Source organism: Rosa chinensis, chromosome 2, assembly GCF_002994745.2.
Source record: "Rosa chinensis cultivar Old Blush chromosome 2, RchiOBHm-V2, whole genome shotgun sequence".
NCBI lineage: Eukaryota > Viridiplantae > Streptophyta > Magnoliopsida > Rosales > Rosaceae > Rosa > Rosa chinensis.
Window position 1 is genome coordinate 6,859,703 of NC_037089.1, and position 13,509 is coordinate 6,873,211.

The 13,509-nt window shown below is 38.1% G+C and overlaps 3 protein-coding genes across 5 annotated transcripts; all 3 read right to left on the reverse strand.

Moving 5' to 3' along the window:
* Positions 1–57: 57 nt before the first annotated feature.
* Positions 58–3,487, reverse strand: LOC112187969 (DNA repair protein recA homolog 3, mitochondrial). Of its 3 annotated transcripts, none has more exons than XM_024326955.2 (8): positions 3,179–3,194; positions 3,032–3,089; positions 2,580–2,877; positions 2,336–2,423; positions 1,815–1,996; positions 1,441–1,587; positions 1,037–1,171; positions 58–745 (listed from the first exon to the last, which is right to left on the reverse strand). In XM_024326955.2, the coding sequence occupies exons 3-8, from the start codon at positions 2,844–2,846 to the stop codon at positions 359–361; spliced, it is 1,206 nt and encodes a 401-aa protein (XP_024182723.1). In that variant the 5' UTR covers positions 2,847–2,877; positions 3,032–3,089; positions 3,179–3,194; the 3' UTR covers positions 58–358. The 3 variants fall into 3 exon arrangements, with proteins under 3 accessions (XP_024182723.1, XP_024182720.1, XP_024182721.1); XM_024326952.2 differs by having other exon boundaries at positions 59–745; positions 2,580–2,797; positions 3,179–3,487; XM_024326953.2 differs by having other exon boundaries at positions 68–745; positions 1,824–1,996; positions 2,580–2,797; positions 3,179–3,486.
* A 913-nt stretch (positions 3,488–4,400) lies between these two features.
* LOC112189727 (nucleosome assembly protein 1;2) lies at positions 4,401–7,859 on the reverse strand. The gene is made up of 11 exons (XM_024329077.2): positions 7,662–7,859; positions 7,502–7,545; positions 7,301–7,390; positions 6,746–6,838; positions 6,086–6,164; positions 5,929–5,990; positions 5,658–5,842; positions 5,350–5,527; positions 5,214–5,257; positions 4,890–5,079; positions 4,401–4,770 (listed from the first exon to the last, which is right to left on the reverse strand). The coding sequence occupies exons 1-11, from the start codon at positions 7,708–7,710 to the stop codon at positions 4,690–4,692; spliced, it is 1,095 nt and encodes a 364-aa protein (XP_024184845.1). The 5' UTR covers positions 7,711–7,859; the 3' UTR covers positions 4,401–4,689.
* Positions 7,860–9,525: 1,666 nt separating this feature from the next.
* Positions 9,526–11,361, reverse strand: LOC112185396 (30S ribosomal protein S16-2, chloroplastic/mitochondrial). Its single transcript, XM_024323638.2, has 4 exons — positions 11,178–11,361; positions 10,835–10,880; positions 9,841–10,082; positions 9,526–9,754 (listed from the first exon to the last, which is right to left on the reverse strand). Exons 1-4 carry the CDS (start codon positions 11,308–11,310, stop codon positions 9,687–9,689), a joined length of 489 nt encoding a protein of 162 aa, XP_024179406.1. The 5' UTR covers positions 11,311–11,361; the 3' UTR covers positions 9,526–9,686.
* Between the last annotated feature and the right edge of the window lie 2,148 nt (positions 11,362–13,509).

The window sequence follows — 13,509 nt, forward strand, 5'->3', positions numbered from 1 at the left end:
ACTAGGGAGTAGAGAAAATTATTATTGTACAGTAGTGCTAATAATTACTAAAATGACAGAACATTGATCATAGCTACAGCATACAGCTGGACATTTACTAATCAGCCAAGGTGAACCCAGAATTTTGAAAGAGATACATCCTCTGAATTGCCCGGGAATATCCACAAAATTTCACTACACCCATGGCCTAATACCATATACAGTGATTAGTAACGATACTGATATACAAGGGGAGCAAGCGAGTCTGAAACAAAGGCTTCTTAACACTTCTAGCCAGCTGAGCAGGAGAATAATGCAGTAGCTCCTCGAGCATTACTTGAAGCCGTTAAGTTATACTGTTTGAGGCCATCCGAACACTTTACGCTCCAACTGCTGTAACTGCATCTTCATCAGTAGAATCTGGTGAAACAATTTCCTCAGTTGGACTTTCATTTAAAGCTTCTGTGTCTGCTTCCTTGTGTTCCACAGCATCAACTAGCTTCTCCCTCAACTTCAATGCAAGTTCTTCCCTAGCAGCATCATCCTCAGACAAAAACCTTTTCAAAGCATCTTTGCCATGAAAGTTTTGACCATTTAAATTATAATGTGAACCACTTTTTATGATGAATTTGTTTTTTAATCCCAAGTCGATGAGCTCCGATTCACGACATAAACCCTTCCCAAACTCGAGCTCCAACAGAACAGTTCTAAATGGTGGAGCAAGCTTGTTCTTCACTATCTTCACTTGAACTTGACTCCCTACCGTCTGCATAACAAATCAATCTCTTTCAAACAAATGTATCAACACCATTACATCTAATCCTACAACCAAAGATGAAAAGAAAAATAACATGCATGCCATATTATATGAAGAGTAAATAGTAGCCTAATTAAAGGCAAGAAAAACTTCAGACTCATTAACAATAAATGGTATTCAAAACCAGTTCAAATGTAACTAATACCATAGATATAAGTAAAGGCTACTGAAGACAGGATCACTTTTCACAAAACAAGTTCAAATCCATGAACAAAATAGACAGATGGCATTTGTACCTACCTCTTCACCCTTCTTGATAAGCCCTATTCTCCTAACATTAAGGCGGACTGAGGCATAGAACTTCAAAGCATTGCCACCACAAGTAACTTCTTGAGGCCCACCAAATCCTCCAAAAGTCGAAAGCTTAGCCCTGACCTGAACATAAACAGAAACAATTGGACAAGAATGGTTTTTGAAACAGATACCGCATCGATCTTCATTGAATTTTGTGAATATTAAATCGCATTTTCAACCACTGGTTCAGAACAGATTAAGTACAGAAGTAAAACCCAAAAAGTTTAATTGAGCCTCTAGAAAATTCATAAAATTACAAAATTAGCTGGTTTTTTCTGTATTATTATTACTTCTTTTCTTTTTTAATTTCAAATAGTAGCAATATGACAGAGAAACTCAACGATTGATACCTGATTTGTAAAGATTAATATTGTCTGGGATAGAGATAAAGAGTGACTTAATTTCCGAAGCGCCTGACTCATTAACCTAGCCTGCATTGCCATATGAGCATCACCCATCTCCCCATCAAGTTCGCCTTTAGGCACTAGGGCAGCCACCTGTCATCATATGGCAACCATTTCATATATCAGGACAAGTCACTGTGCAACGTAAAAGACTCGTTGTGTCAAGGAAAGTACAATGTACAAAAGCTGATATGAAGGGGAACATTGAAGATGAATAAAAACCACAAGCACTCCAGAAGAACACATCAACCATGTTAAGGGAACAAAGAATATTGGCATGAATAATTAACCACAATAATAAATATGTTAGCAAAGAGCACCTTACTTACACTGTCAACAACAACAACATCAACTGATCCACTCCTGATTAGAGTGTCCACAAGACTGAGGGCTTGCTCTCCACAATCAGGTTGCGATAGAAGTAGATTCTCAGTCTTTACCCCAATCGCCTGAGCCAGTGTAGGATCAAGAGCATGCTCAGCATCAACAAAAACACAGTAACCTACATGAAGTGGCATTAACCAAGGAACACCATTAACCAACAATGGTAGTTCCCTATACAAAATTATAAGTTTGTCAACATAAATAGATGTTGCAAGTTCTAAACCACACAAGAAATATGGTCGCATCCTTTTCTTCAGTAAATGTCAAAGCATGTTCTAAAGAAGGAAAAAGGAGTGATTCACATACAATAGCCAAACAATGTACCACAGATGATGAAACATGTTACTTTACCTCTAAATTAAAGGTAGAAAGTAACATAAATATGGAAGAACTTTATCAAAACAATCAGTTGTACTACACAGAAAAAGATATATATGTTTTGGATATTCAGTGTTACCTCCTTGTTTCTGTGCTTCAGCTATTACATGTAGAGCGAGAGTAGTTTTCCCAGAAGCCTCAGGACCATAAATCTCCACAACACGTCCCTACAAAAATTCAACAAAGGGATATCAAAAACAGAAAATCCATTCCACACTGAACTATAAGGTCAAATCTCTGTCTGTCTCGAACCCTATGCACTGAAACATGTATATGTGATGAAGACTACCAGCTATAGGGACCCCAAACATTTAACTCATTACCTTTGGAAAGCCACCGGTTCCCAGTGCCAGATCCAGAGAAAAAGATCCTGTGGATACAACCTCAACATGTCTGGGAGCCCCAGACCGACCAAGCCACATTATAGAGCCCTTTCCAAAAGAATCCGTAATCTGATCAAGTGCTTGCTGGAGAGCTAAATCCTTCTTGGACATATTCTCTCCGCCCGAGTCACTTCCATCAGACTTGGACTTCTTTCTACCTTCAAGTACAATACGACATTCTACATTAAACCATGTCTTATGCAGCATCTACTCCAACAAAATCGCTCATTTGAAACAACTTCAAAAACGAAATTTGTTGAAGAGTGAGTAATTTTTTCACCTCAAAAACAAATCATAATAAAAGGTAAGAATCTAGCATTACCCACGGTAATTTGTTGAAGGCACAAAACATAAAGAACAAAAAACACAGCGAGGGAACTTAAAGCAAGCACCTTTAGAAGAAAAACTGCAAAGCTGAGAAGAAGTGCCCAGTAATCCACTTCTATATCCCTGCAGAACAAAGCAAAATCCGATTCACAACACTCCAGAGCTGCTTCAAATTCCCCAAAAAAAAAAAAACCAAAGGAAGAAATGAATACCTGCGGCGGTAATAGAAAGCGTTTGATAGAGAGAGCGTTTTGGAGAAGCCGCGCCATGGTTAACGACCTCCGAGCTTCTTCGAAACCTCCACAGCTTCTCCAGAATCGATTGCTGAGCACAGTAACGATTAATTGGAGAAGATTAATAGATGAACAAGTGGGGCCAGGCCATGCATATATGGAATGGGAGAGGGAGAGGGAGAGGGAGAAGGAGAAAGGGTTTTAGGGTTTTGGGTTTTTGATTTCCCTCCTTTTTGAGTGTCGCAGAAAGTAGTAGTAGTGTGTCAGAGTGGAGACGGGAGAGTTAGACTGACTGCTTGGGCCGGGTCACGGCTGCTTTAAATAGGCCGGGCCTTCACAGTGTCAATTAATACTACTAGGTGAAGTAAAAGTAAAAATTTCAAGTAATTTTAATTTTTTCCGAAAATTTTGTGGTGGACTTGATGTATTGATTAGTCATTAGTGACATTCTAATGCTCTAATTTGTTAACCTGTTTACTAGCAAGGTTTTCGGTGTTTCATGAATTGAAACACATTGTAGAATTATGTTTTAAGAATGGCAAGCCATCTCCACTGGATCTGTTCCCGGGATTACCCTAAAAAAAAGGAACATTTCCTCTCCCCAGCCGTTTCCAGTTAAGAAGATGTGAAAGCGCTTCTCTCTATATAAGAATGGTGCGTTCCGAGGTGTGAAGCGGGAGAGAAGGGATTTCATAATTAGATTGGGGTTTTGAATAAGACAACCCTAGGGTACAGAAAAATTTCAATTACAAATACAAAGTAAAACACATTTCAACATATCATTGGCAATGATTCATTGCATTCCACGCGTAACTTTATGACACCTTCTTACACCCTATTTCAAGTTTCTTATTCTTATCATGGGTAAAGCACGACCTTTATTTTCCATCCATAGCTCAGTTCTTGACCAAAAGAGTTATGCACATGTACATGTTTCGACAAAAAAAATATATATATAAAATAAAAAAATAAAAACGAGTTATGCACATGTAAGTTTATGTTAGTTCTCTTGGTGTTAATAAGTTGATCCAAGTCCACTAAATGCCCATAGTTGGTCCATATATCGATTCAATCAAAGTTAGAAGAGAACAGAGGGAAAAAAATATTAATAACCAACTAAAATACCATTATAAGAAATAACTAGACAACATTTTCAAGTTGCCTTTAATCAAGGCAAAATGAGGAAGAACCATAACCATTATAAGAAAACTAGAGGACCAAGAATTACACATATCATTAATGACCAACTTAAAACCTTGTCCATGAAATAGCAACATGATTCATCAAATCACAAGCATCCCTCACACTGTCCCTAAAGAACCAAGAAAAGAGAAAAGAAAGGAAAACCAAAATAAAATAGACTCCCACTATCGCCCATAAGAACATAAATGGTAACAATATATATTGAAGTGATCAAGCACCATGCAAAACTGCCCAACTTTTCCAATCGACATTCTCAGCTACTCACTTTCTGCATCAATCACATTCATCTACTGCTGTTTGCACTCTGGAGGCCTCTCACCCTGTTGACCATCACCAAGTTGTGCTCTTGCACCCTTCTGACCTGATACCTGTGCAAACATACACAGCCATTTGACAAAGAATGATTAACACCATTTCAAACAAATCAATCAAAAGAAAAACTTGACAAGGGAAATGAAACTGGAGATAGCTAATTTGAAAATGATACCTTCTTTTTGGCTTGGCCTTCATCTTCATCCTCATCCTCATCCTCATCCTCATCCTCATCCTCATCTTCCTCATCATCGAGGTCTTCATCGTCGTCGTCATCATCGTCCATGTCTATATCATCATCCTGGATAGCCTCTCCAGTAAACCAGGAGACTGCATGTGGGATGATCTTGTCCCGAATGGTTGACCTAGGCATTAATAATCCCAATAATAGAAGAATTAGGTCAACAAATTACCATATTACCCCCAATGTCAAGCAATAGCTCGTTCAACAAGATAATACAAGGACTTCAATTATACAAAAACACAGTTATGAACTCACCCAACATCATAATCTTGTTCCATCTGATTCTGGAGTTCCTCAGCCTGTTGAAAAAGAAGAAGCGATAAATAACCGAAAACAATAAGACATTGCAAACAATCAAAGATCGTAGACAACATGATGATGACTGGCTTACAGCATCTTCATCAAGATCTTCATCCTCTTCAGGGACTTGGGGTGGACTGAAAAAGTTGAAGAAGCTCTCACAATCTTCAGTTTTTGTGATTGGCTTATTGTTCTTTGATCCCTTCTTAGGCTTCTTCTTAAGGAGCTTCTGTGTTAAGCACTTTCCCGGATACCACTCAATTTCAGTTCTACAAAGCACAAGGTGCAAACCACATGTCAAATAAATTCAAACAAGTATGCACATGCTGTCCTCATAACAGATATCAAAACATGAAAACAAAGCTGTTATCATAATCAAAAATTATGAACCACACTTACCCAATTGCCTTCTCAAGAATAGGTTCATCTTCATCAATCATGTGATATGTCTTCGTCAAGACGGTGTTCTTGAAATATGGATTGGTGTCAAAGTAGAACTCAAGTTTGAATCCCTTAGGGTTATCTATCCTAGCCCACTTGATGTCCTTCAGATATTTTAGAGCTCCTTCATCACGCTCTGTTATCTGATTCCAACAAATAAGGTAAAAAAGTTAATTTAAACTGCACCTATATAAAAATTAAGTATAAACATTATGTACAAACCACACACCTCCTCGGAGAGCACATCATTGTTTTTCAATGCATTCAGCCAGAAATCAGGCACTCCTTTGTCTGCAAATTACATAAGCAACAACAATTAAATAAATAAATTGCCATGGAACAAACTATAATGAAATTAAGGGCCTGAATCAATTTTAAGACTCTACCTTCAGCATCCTCTTCATTTGTGGATGCTTCAGTAGTAACTCCTTCAGCTTCTACAGCACCAGTCACAATCTCGTAACGCTGTCAAGTAGATCATTACAATATAATTTTAGAACCAAAGACATAACAATAAGCCAATAAATATCATAATAGTCATAAATCAGACACTAAATGCATCGCTAACACATGCCACGGTAGCCAGTACATGATGGGCAATTCACAGAGCCACCCAGTCATATCTGCTATGAATTTATCCAGTAGGTGTACATGATACAAGGAACAGTCAAATTTCAAACTTTTTCATGCATTAGAACATAACAGACAAAACAAAGACTAAACATCTATACTCGTATACATAATCAGTGTCTGTCTCTCCACCAGACAATTGAATGCCGGTGCTTATTACACTACTACACTTCATTATTTCAATTGGACCACTTCTATTAGATTTTAACTCTAGGGTTTAGGCAATTGAAAGGCTTATACAGTTTATGCAACAGGGCAGAAAAAGTTGACCAGCTGATCAACTCATCATCTTAGACAATGGATCAGGTGAGTCATGTAGCTTTTTTTTTAAAATCCCGAGAACCGGCAAAGAAGGTTTCCACATAATATGCCAATAATATGCAAATGAATTTAGTGCAGCAGACCAGTCAAATTACCTTGTTGTAAAGAGGTTGATACAACTTCTGATACCTAGCTTCCAGAGCAGCCCTCTCCTCAAAAAACTTGGTCTCTAATTCATCGTGTTGGCTCTGCAAGTTGAAAAAATGCAAAGTTATTAAATAATTTGAATTAAAACAGGTAATTTTTCAGTATTCATTGCATAACTATGAGGGTGGCAAAGAAGTTTCCTTCAATAAATAAGCACTACCAGACCAGAGAAATTCATTACAAGCCTGAAACTTTCATTAAAAAAAATAGAGTACAATATTCTGAACAAAAATGGGACTTTCATAAAAATAAAAAAAAATGAGTGTACAATATTCATTAAAACCTGAATGAAACTTTTCACACATGGACAGCCATATGAAAAATTGTTCTTCAGCAAAATTGTGGTACAAAACATAAATATTACCCTACAAGGAAGCTCCTAGTCAAAATGTGCTCATATGCATCAACAAATTCTCCAAGAAAATGGCACAATAGTTCGAACTCAATGTGGAATAAGGGCAATGTTTAAATCACTGTATACAGCATCCCAATTGAAATTATACCTGGATTTCCCTAAGAAAATCAACACGCTTCCGGACATTAGGAGATAAACTGCTGAGGACTTCCTCGACATGCTGACCACCAGCTAAACCCTACAGACACCAAAAACCCTAACTATATCAGCAAATCAATCACTTAAACCCCGAAAATTTCCGAAAAACTAAAGCTGACACATTAATTGATGAAACTCGAAGGCCACTGACCTTAAGCGCGTTGAGGATTCCTTCCTGGTTCTCTTCCTTCAAAGCTGTACAAATCAAAATCAAAATCAAAATCAAAAACGCAGTACAAGCTACTCAACCAAATCCGATCACAAACGCAAAAAAGAGAGGTGAAGAGAGAGAGAGCAGTAGTACTACTCACCGGTGGCGAGATCGGCCATGTTGATGTTGTTATCCTTGTCGGCGCTCATTCTGACAGGTCGAATTGCAGAGAAAGAGAGAGAGAGACCGAGAGGTTGAAGAAGGAGGAGGCAATAAGCTAAAACCCTAGAAGCGGTGAGAGAGTGAGAGGAGAGCGGTGTGGCCTCCGTTAAATCCTTTTTCTCCTCTATTTAAACCTAACACCTGGGTCTCTCTTTATGATGGATTGTACTGGAGCTGTGCTGGCTAAATTTTTTTTAAATGGGATTATTGTAAATGGATTTCTATAATGGTGGAAAGGTATCCGGCCCAAATAGGTACTGTATTTATGGTGCGGGGGTTGGTGGATCTCAGATAAGGCCCGAGGGCCGAAAGAGGGAAAGTAATGAAGGGCCTAGAACCCTTCTAAACGTTACGTAGACGGTACGCCAGCGTTAAGTATTCGTTATGAAATTGTTTTAAAAATTTAAAAGTTCGTTATGAAAGAGTAACTTATGGAAAAGAATGAGGACTTTTTTCGCGCGTTAAATTGTTTTGCTTTTGTAAAGAAAAGTTTACGTGCAACGTTACGAAATCAAGAGAATTCGTTACAAAAGTGTTGTTTTTGGAAGTGAATAATGTCAGTTTATGGATGTTAGTTATTTTGCTCTCATGAAGAAAACTTTATGTGCTCTATGAGAGTTCATTATAAAGGTGTCATTTTTGGAAGAGAATAACTTCAAATTACGCCCGTTAATCATTTCACCATCTCAAAGAAACTTTGCGTGCACATTACGAAACCAAGAGAGTTGTTCACAAAAGTGTCATTTTTGTAAATGCCCTATTATTGGTGAATTTTGGGAAATTCCCCTATATTTGTGGATCTATTTGGCGAGATGTGAAATTAAATGAGTTAGTTGTGACAATTTTCTGGCTATTCACAAAAATAGCAGCTAAAATTAAAGTGATGCAACAAAATATCGCTTGCCTGCAAAAATGTAAATCAATCTTTACAAAAGGGCTATTTTAATTAAATTTCAAAATTGAGTTTCAATTTTGTAAATTCACCATTACTCCTATTACCATAATGTCATTGATTTAAAAAGCTGTGCAAGCTCAAACGAAGGTGGTTTTTGCGTCACCAAACCTCATAAGAAAATAAGGTACTCGCCTGCATATATATTGTTTTGATTAAAAAAGAAACTATATTAAATTTGAACAACTAATCCAGATTAATACAAACACGTCTATAAGGAGAAGCTATGAAGGAATACAGAAATTACATAAAATAATGGGCCAAAATATGAGACCTAACAAACAAACACAAAAACAAAGGGCCCAGCCCAAAACAATCAGCACCGATAAACGTTGGCATCACCACCTCCATCGGAAAATTTGTCGCCAACGGAGGGTGTTGCAGTGGTTCCGCCTCCGCCTTTCCTCCATTACTCACTACCATGAAGTTGTGGAACTTCACTCCAGCACTAGGGGTGGAATTTTGAGGGATCTCCTTGCTCTTTCAAGGACAAAGGACGGGTCGTTCTAGCGTCCAAATCACCCTAGGTGAGTTCAGTCCTATAATAAGCTTAATCAAAGTTTTACACCATAAGCTGCCAAACCTTCGCCCACTTTGGTTGCATCAAAAAGGCCTCTCTCTCTCGCAATCCACATGAAAAGTCGAAAGTGTTTATGAAGACATTTCTAGTGCTTTGGGGACAAGCACATACAAGATCCCAGGATGCAGTGTGCAGTAGCACTAGGAGGGTTTGTTTTAGGGGCTGTATAAGCTAAGCCTTTAAGATACTGTGTTTATATTTCTCATGGAATTGAACTGGTCCCTAAAGAACAATTACTTCGTCTTCTAAAATGGGTTCAAGAAATCCACATATCTGAAATATAAACTTATTTCATAATCTAAATAAAATCCTTCACATACAGTAATTTTCTGGAAAATATGTGATACAGTAGTTAGATCACACATCCTAGTCCTACATCAAGTACAAGAATCTCTTCACAAGCTGCTCTCTTTCAATTATAGGAATAATTTTCATAACTGACCAATACCATGCTGCTTGTCCTGCAAGCCGATATGGAAGATCGTTTCTTGCAACCTCCCTAGTAAAAAAGATGCAGAAGATATTTAAGAAAACATCTAATGAATTTTCAGAAAGAGTTTTATTGAGTTTTTGCGCTATCTTAACCATCATTAACTTCAGCACTTTCAGCTTCTTTTTCTTCAGCGTTTTCAGCATCTTTGGCTTCATCAGCACTGGCTGGCTTCTCAGGAGTCAGGATCCGCCCAGTCATAGGATCTACAGGCCGTGTGTCACGTGGCCCACCCTTACGTGCCATTGCCATCATTGGTGTTGGAGGTAATAATCCTGCCCTGAAAAGAAGGCGCTGCACAGGATCTGAAGGCTGAGCTCCAACAGATAGCCAATACCTGCAGTAAGTGTGGAGAAAGTGAGTGGATCGAGTGATAGACTTACAGAATCACAAAAATTGCTAATTACTACTCCTACCAAATTAAAATTATCTGCCAAATCAATGGTTGGCTAGGCTGATGATTAAGTCATACACATCTATTCATCTCCTTGGATGCATAAACAGTGTTCGCAAATGCAATATAACAAAAGGCATTAACTGCGACAACAGGATTACTGAACAGAATAACGATCTCCTAGAATCTTGTTTCACCTTCTTCAAATTTTAGATAAATTTCCATTAACTAAGTTCAAGTTGATGTAGCTATAGTCTATTGACAAGCAGTGAATCAAGAAACTCCACAAGCGAGTCTTAGATCTCAAACTTGCAGTGATTCCCACGAACAAAGTCCCTCGATCAAACAGCTAGTTGAGTTACTTCATTTTCAGCGAGCATATACGAGCCTAACTTATAGACTGCATCACTATGAAGGGGCCGACTTATACATATAACATGTGCCACACCTTACAATGTCTGTAATACTTCACAGCCTAATCATAACAATGAAGTGATTGTTTGAGTATATACAAAGAACAATATGCAAGCATATGATCAACTCACAGCAAATATTGAACATTTATATCTTATTGTATAATGAGACACATGAACAACCAGAAAACATCAAAATTCTAGTCAGTGAGCTAGTACCTCCACAACAAAATTCACAAAAAACGAAACAAACTAATCGAGACATCAAAGAAGATCACTTACTTCACTCTATCAAAGTTCAGACCCATTCGTTTACCCCCATCTTGGCCTGTACAAAATCGCACACATTGCAAACAATCAGCATCTCACACATCACAGTAACCCTAAACAAAACTATCAATTTTTTTCTCTCAATTCTAAAATCCAAACTCAATCATTTCCCGCAAAACCAATCATAATTCATCATTCACCAGCCCCCATTACAATTTTGATTCACAGTTCATGAAATTAGGCTCTAGCAATAACAATACCAAAGATTCTACATTTCTTGATCAAACAGTAACAAAACCCTATAAGAAACCAAGAACTAATCGGAGGAAAAAAAAAAAGTCCTAATTGAACAAACCTGGCAAGGGATTGTAATAGCCCAAAACTTCAAGGTGCTTGCCGTCTCTGGGAGATCGGCTATCGGCCGCCATGACCCGATAGAACGGCCGGTTCTTGCATCCGAACCTCGCTAATCGGAGCCTCACCACCATTTTCACAGGTTTTCCCTAAAAGATAAAACCCACTATATCTCAGTCTCTAGGGTTTAAGCTTCTCCGTGGAAATTAAAATGCCCGGATCCGATTAACTGTTTCGGGTCAAATTTTGTAATCAGTTGGGCCCGGAGGTACTTAACTAGATGTGGGCTTGAAACCGGCGCGTGACCCTGCATAAACAGAGGCAGCCAACGGGCAAATTTTAGCCCAATTCAACTCAAACCCATGATGTTAAGGGCCAAAGTGCCAAATATGAGGGGCAAATGTGAGGTTAAAAGGCTAAAAATAGCCCTAAGAGAGCCCTTTGGCCCTTGAAAAAAATTGGATCAAGAATCATGGTACCCCACTTCTAGTAGTGGAGGCTGACAAAAGCATGACGTCAGCTAGCCGTTGGGTAATTTTTTTTTTTTTTATAGCCGTAAAAAATATAACCGAAAAAAATATTTTTTATCATACAAATTATTTCAATTACTATAAGTCAATTGACTTTAAAAAATAAGAATATATATATATATATAACATATCCAAAATGTTAAAATATATTTTAGGGCTAGAATTTATCCTTGACGGGTTGGAGACGGTTAATGTCAAATCAATGAAAAGTACAAAATTCAGGGCTAAAATTTAGCCCCATGGCTATTTTTAGCCCTTTGAGTTGGAGATGGCCTAACGTCTAAGACGGTTTTAGGATGTGTTTGGAAAAACTTAAAAGCTGCTTATAAATTAAAAGTAATTAACAACAATATGTTTTATAAAGCTGAAAGCATCTGTTGGCGGGAGGCCCGCTATGCCAAAAGCGAGAGAAACCCCATCCCTCTCTTTCCTTTTTTACGCCCCCACGTCCCCACACGGGAGGGACATGGGGACGTAAATAAAGGGGATCCTATCAACTTGTTCCGACCTAGGATAATAAGCTCATGGGCTTAGTCTTTTATTTTATTTTTTAAGCGAGAGCTCTTTTAGCCAAAAGTAGAAGTTCACTCAACTAACTTATGAAAGCGGGTTTCGATTTATTTATGTTCTATAGGACCGTCTTACATAGAGGAGGCTTCACAGGGATTGCTTACATAAACTATCTCTATATCTTATAGGTTTTTTTCTCTCTGACCTAGCCGTCTGCGACTAGGGTTTGCCTTCTTACTTGAGAAGGTTATACTGCATCCATTCGTATGGATATTATGAGTTGGAATTGTAGGGGCATTGGTAATCCAACGACAGTGAGGGCGTTGAGGGATTTGGTAGCTTAGAATCCGCTTTCAATCGAACCGTCCCCCGCTTCAACCCTTCCCCAATCCTCCCAAACTGAGGATCACAGATTTTGAAACAATCCAACACCACATCGGGCTTCCGATCTCCAACCCTGCAAGAACAACCAAGAGCAAGAGACCATAGCCTATAAACACGATGGAACGCCGAGCAAGCCGGTTGTCACCCTCGAGGAAAAGACGAAAGAGAGGAGAAACCCCCTCTTCTATCGCATATGCAAGACCGCCGCCAACAAGCCGCCGTCGAGAGAACCCTCTAGCGAGGGACAAAGAGAAAAACATGTTATTATTTAGATTTTGATAGGGTCAGCAGCTTATTTTTTATTTTACAACTTTTAATTTTAAGTTAGGTAAAACACTTTGTCATTGTTTTTAGTACAATAAACACTTTTAATAATATAGTTTACTAAACACTCATATGCTTTACCTTAATAGTTACTTATTCTCATATCTCAACATAAGCTAGCTTGCCTTATAAAGCACACCCAAATAAAATGCATGGATTTTTTATTTATTTTTATAAGAAATTAACTACAGGCAAACGAACTAACTACTAAATAAAGGAGCCTCTAGTGCATCCATAATTAAGCCTATCAAATAAAGCAGCGCCAGCTCTGACACTAGGGAGATCATGGCTCCAAAGTTTAAACATGACTTGTACCAAGGTTGTGATCATTTTTGCCTAGAAATCAAAGGCAAGGTTGGCTTCTCTATAAATGTGGTTAAAGTTGATGACTTCAAAGCATGTGTAGAATATTTTGTAAATATTTACTTTCCTTGTATGTAGATTACGTATTATGTAGGAGGTCGTTTCCTATTACTATTACACTTGTACCTTGTATCTCTACATAATCCTCCTATTGGAGATGAAAAAAAAATACTGAATCGAATTCTTATTTTCTACTTGGTATCAGAGCAGGTTCAATTCTTT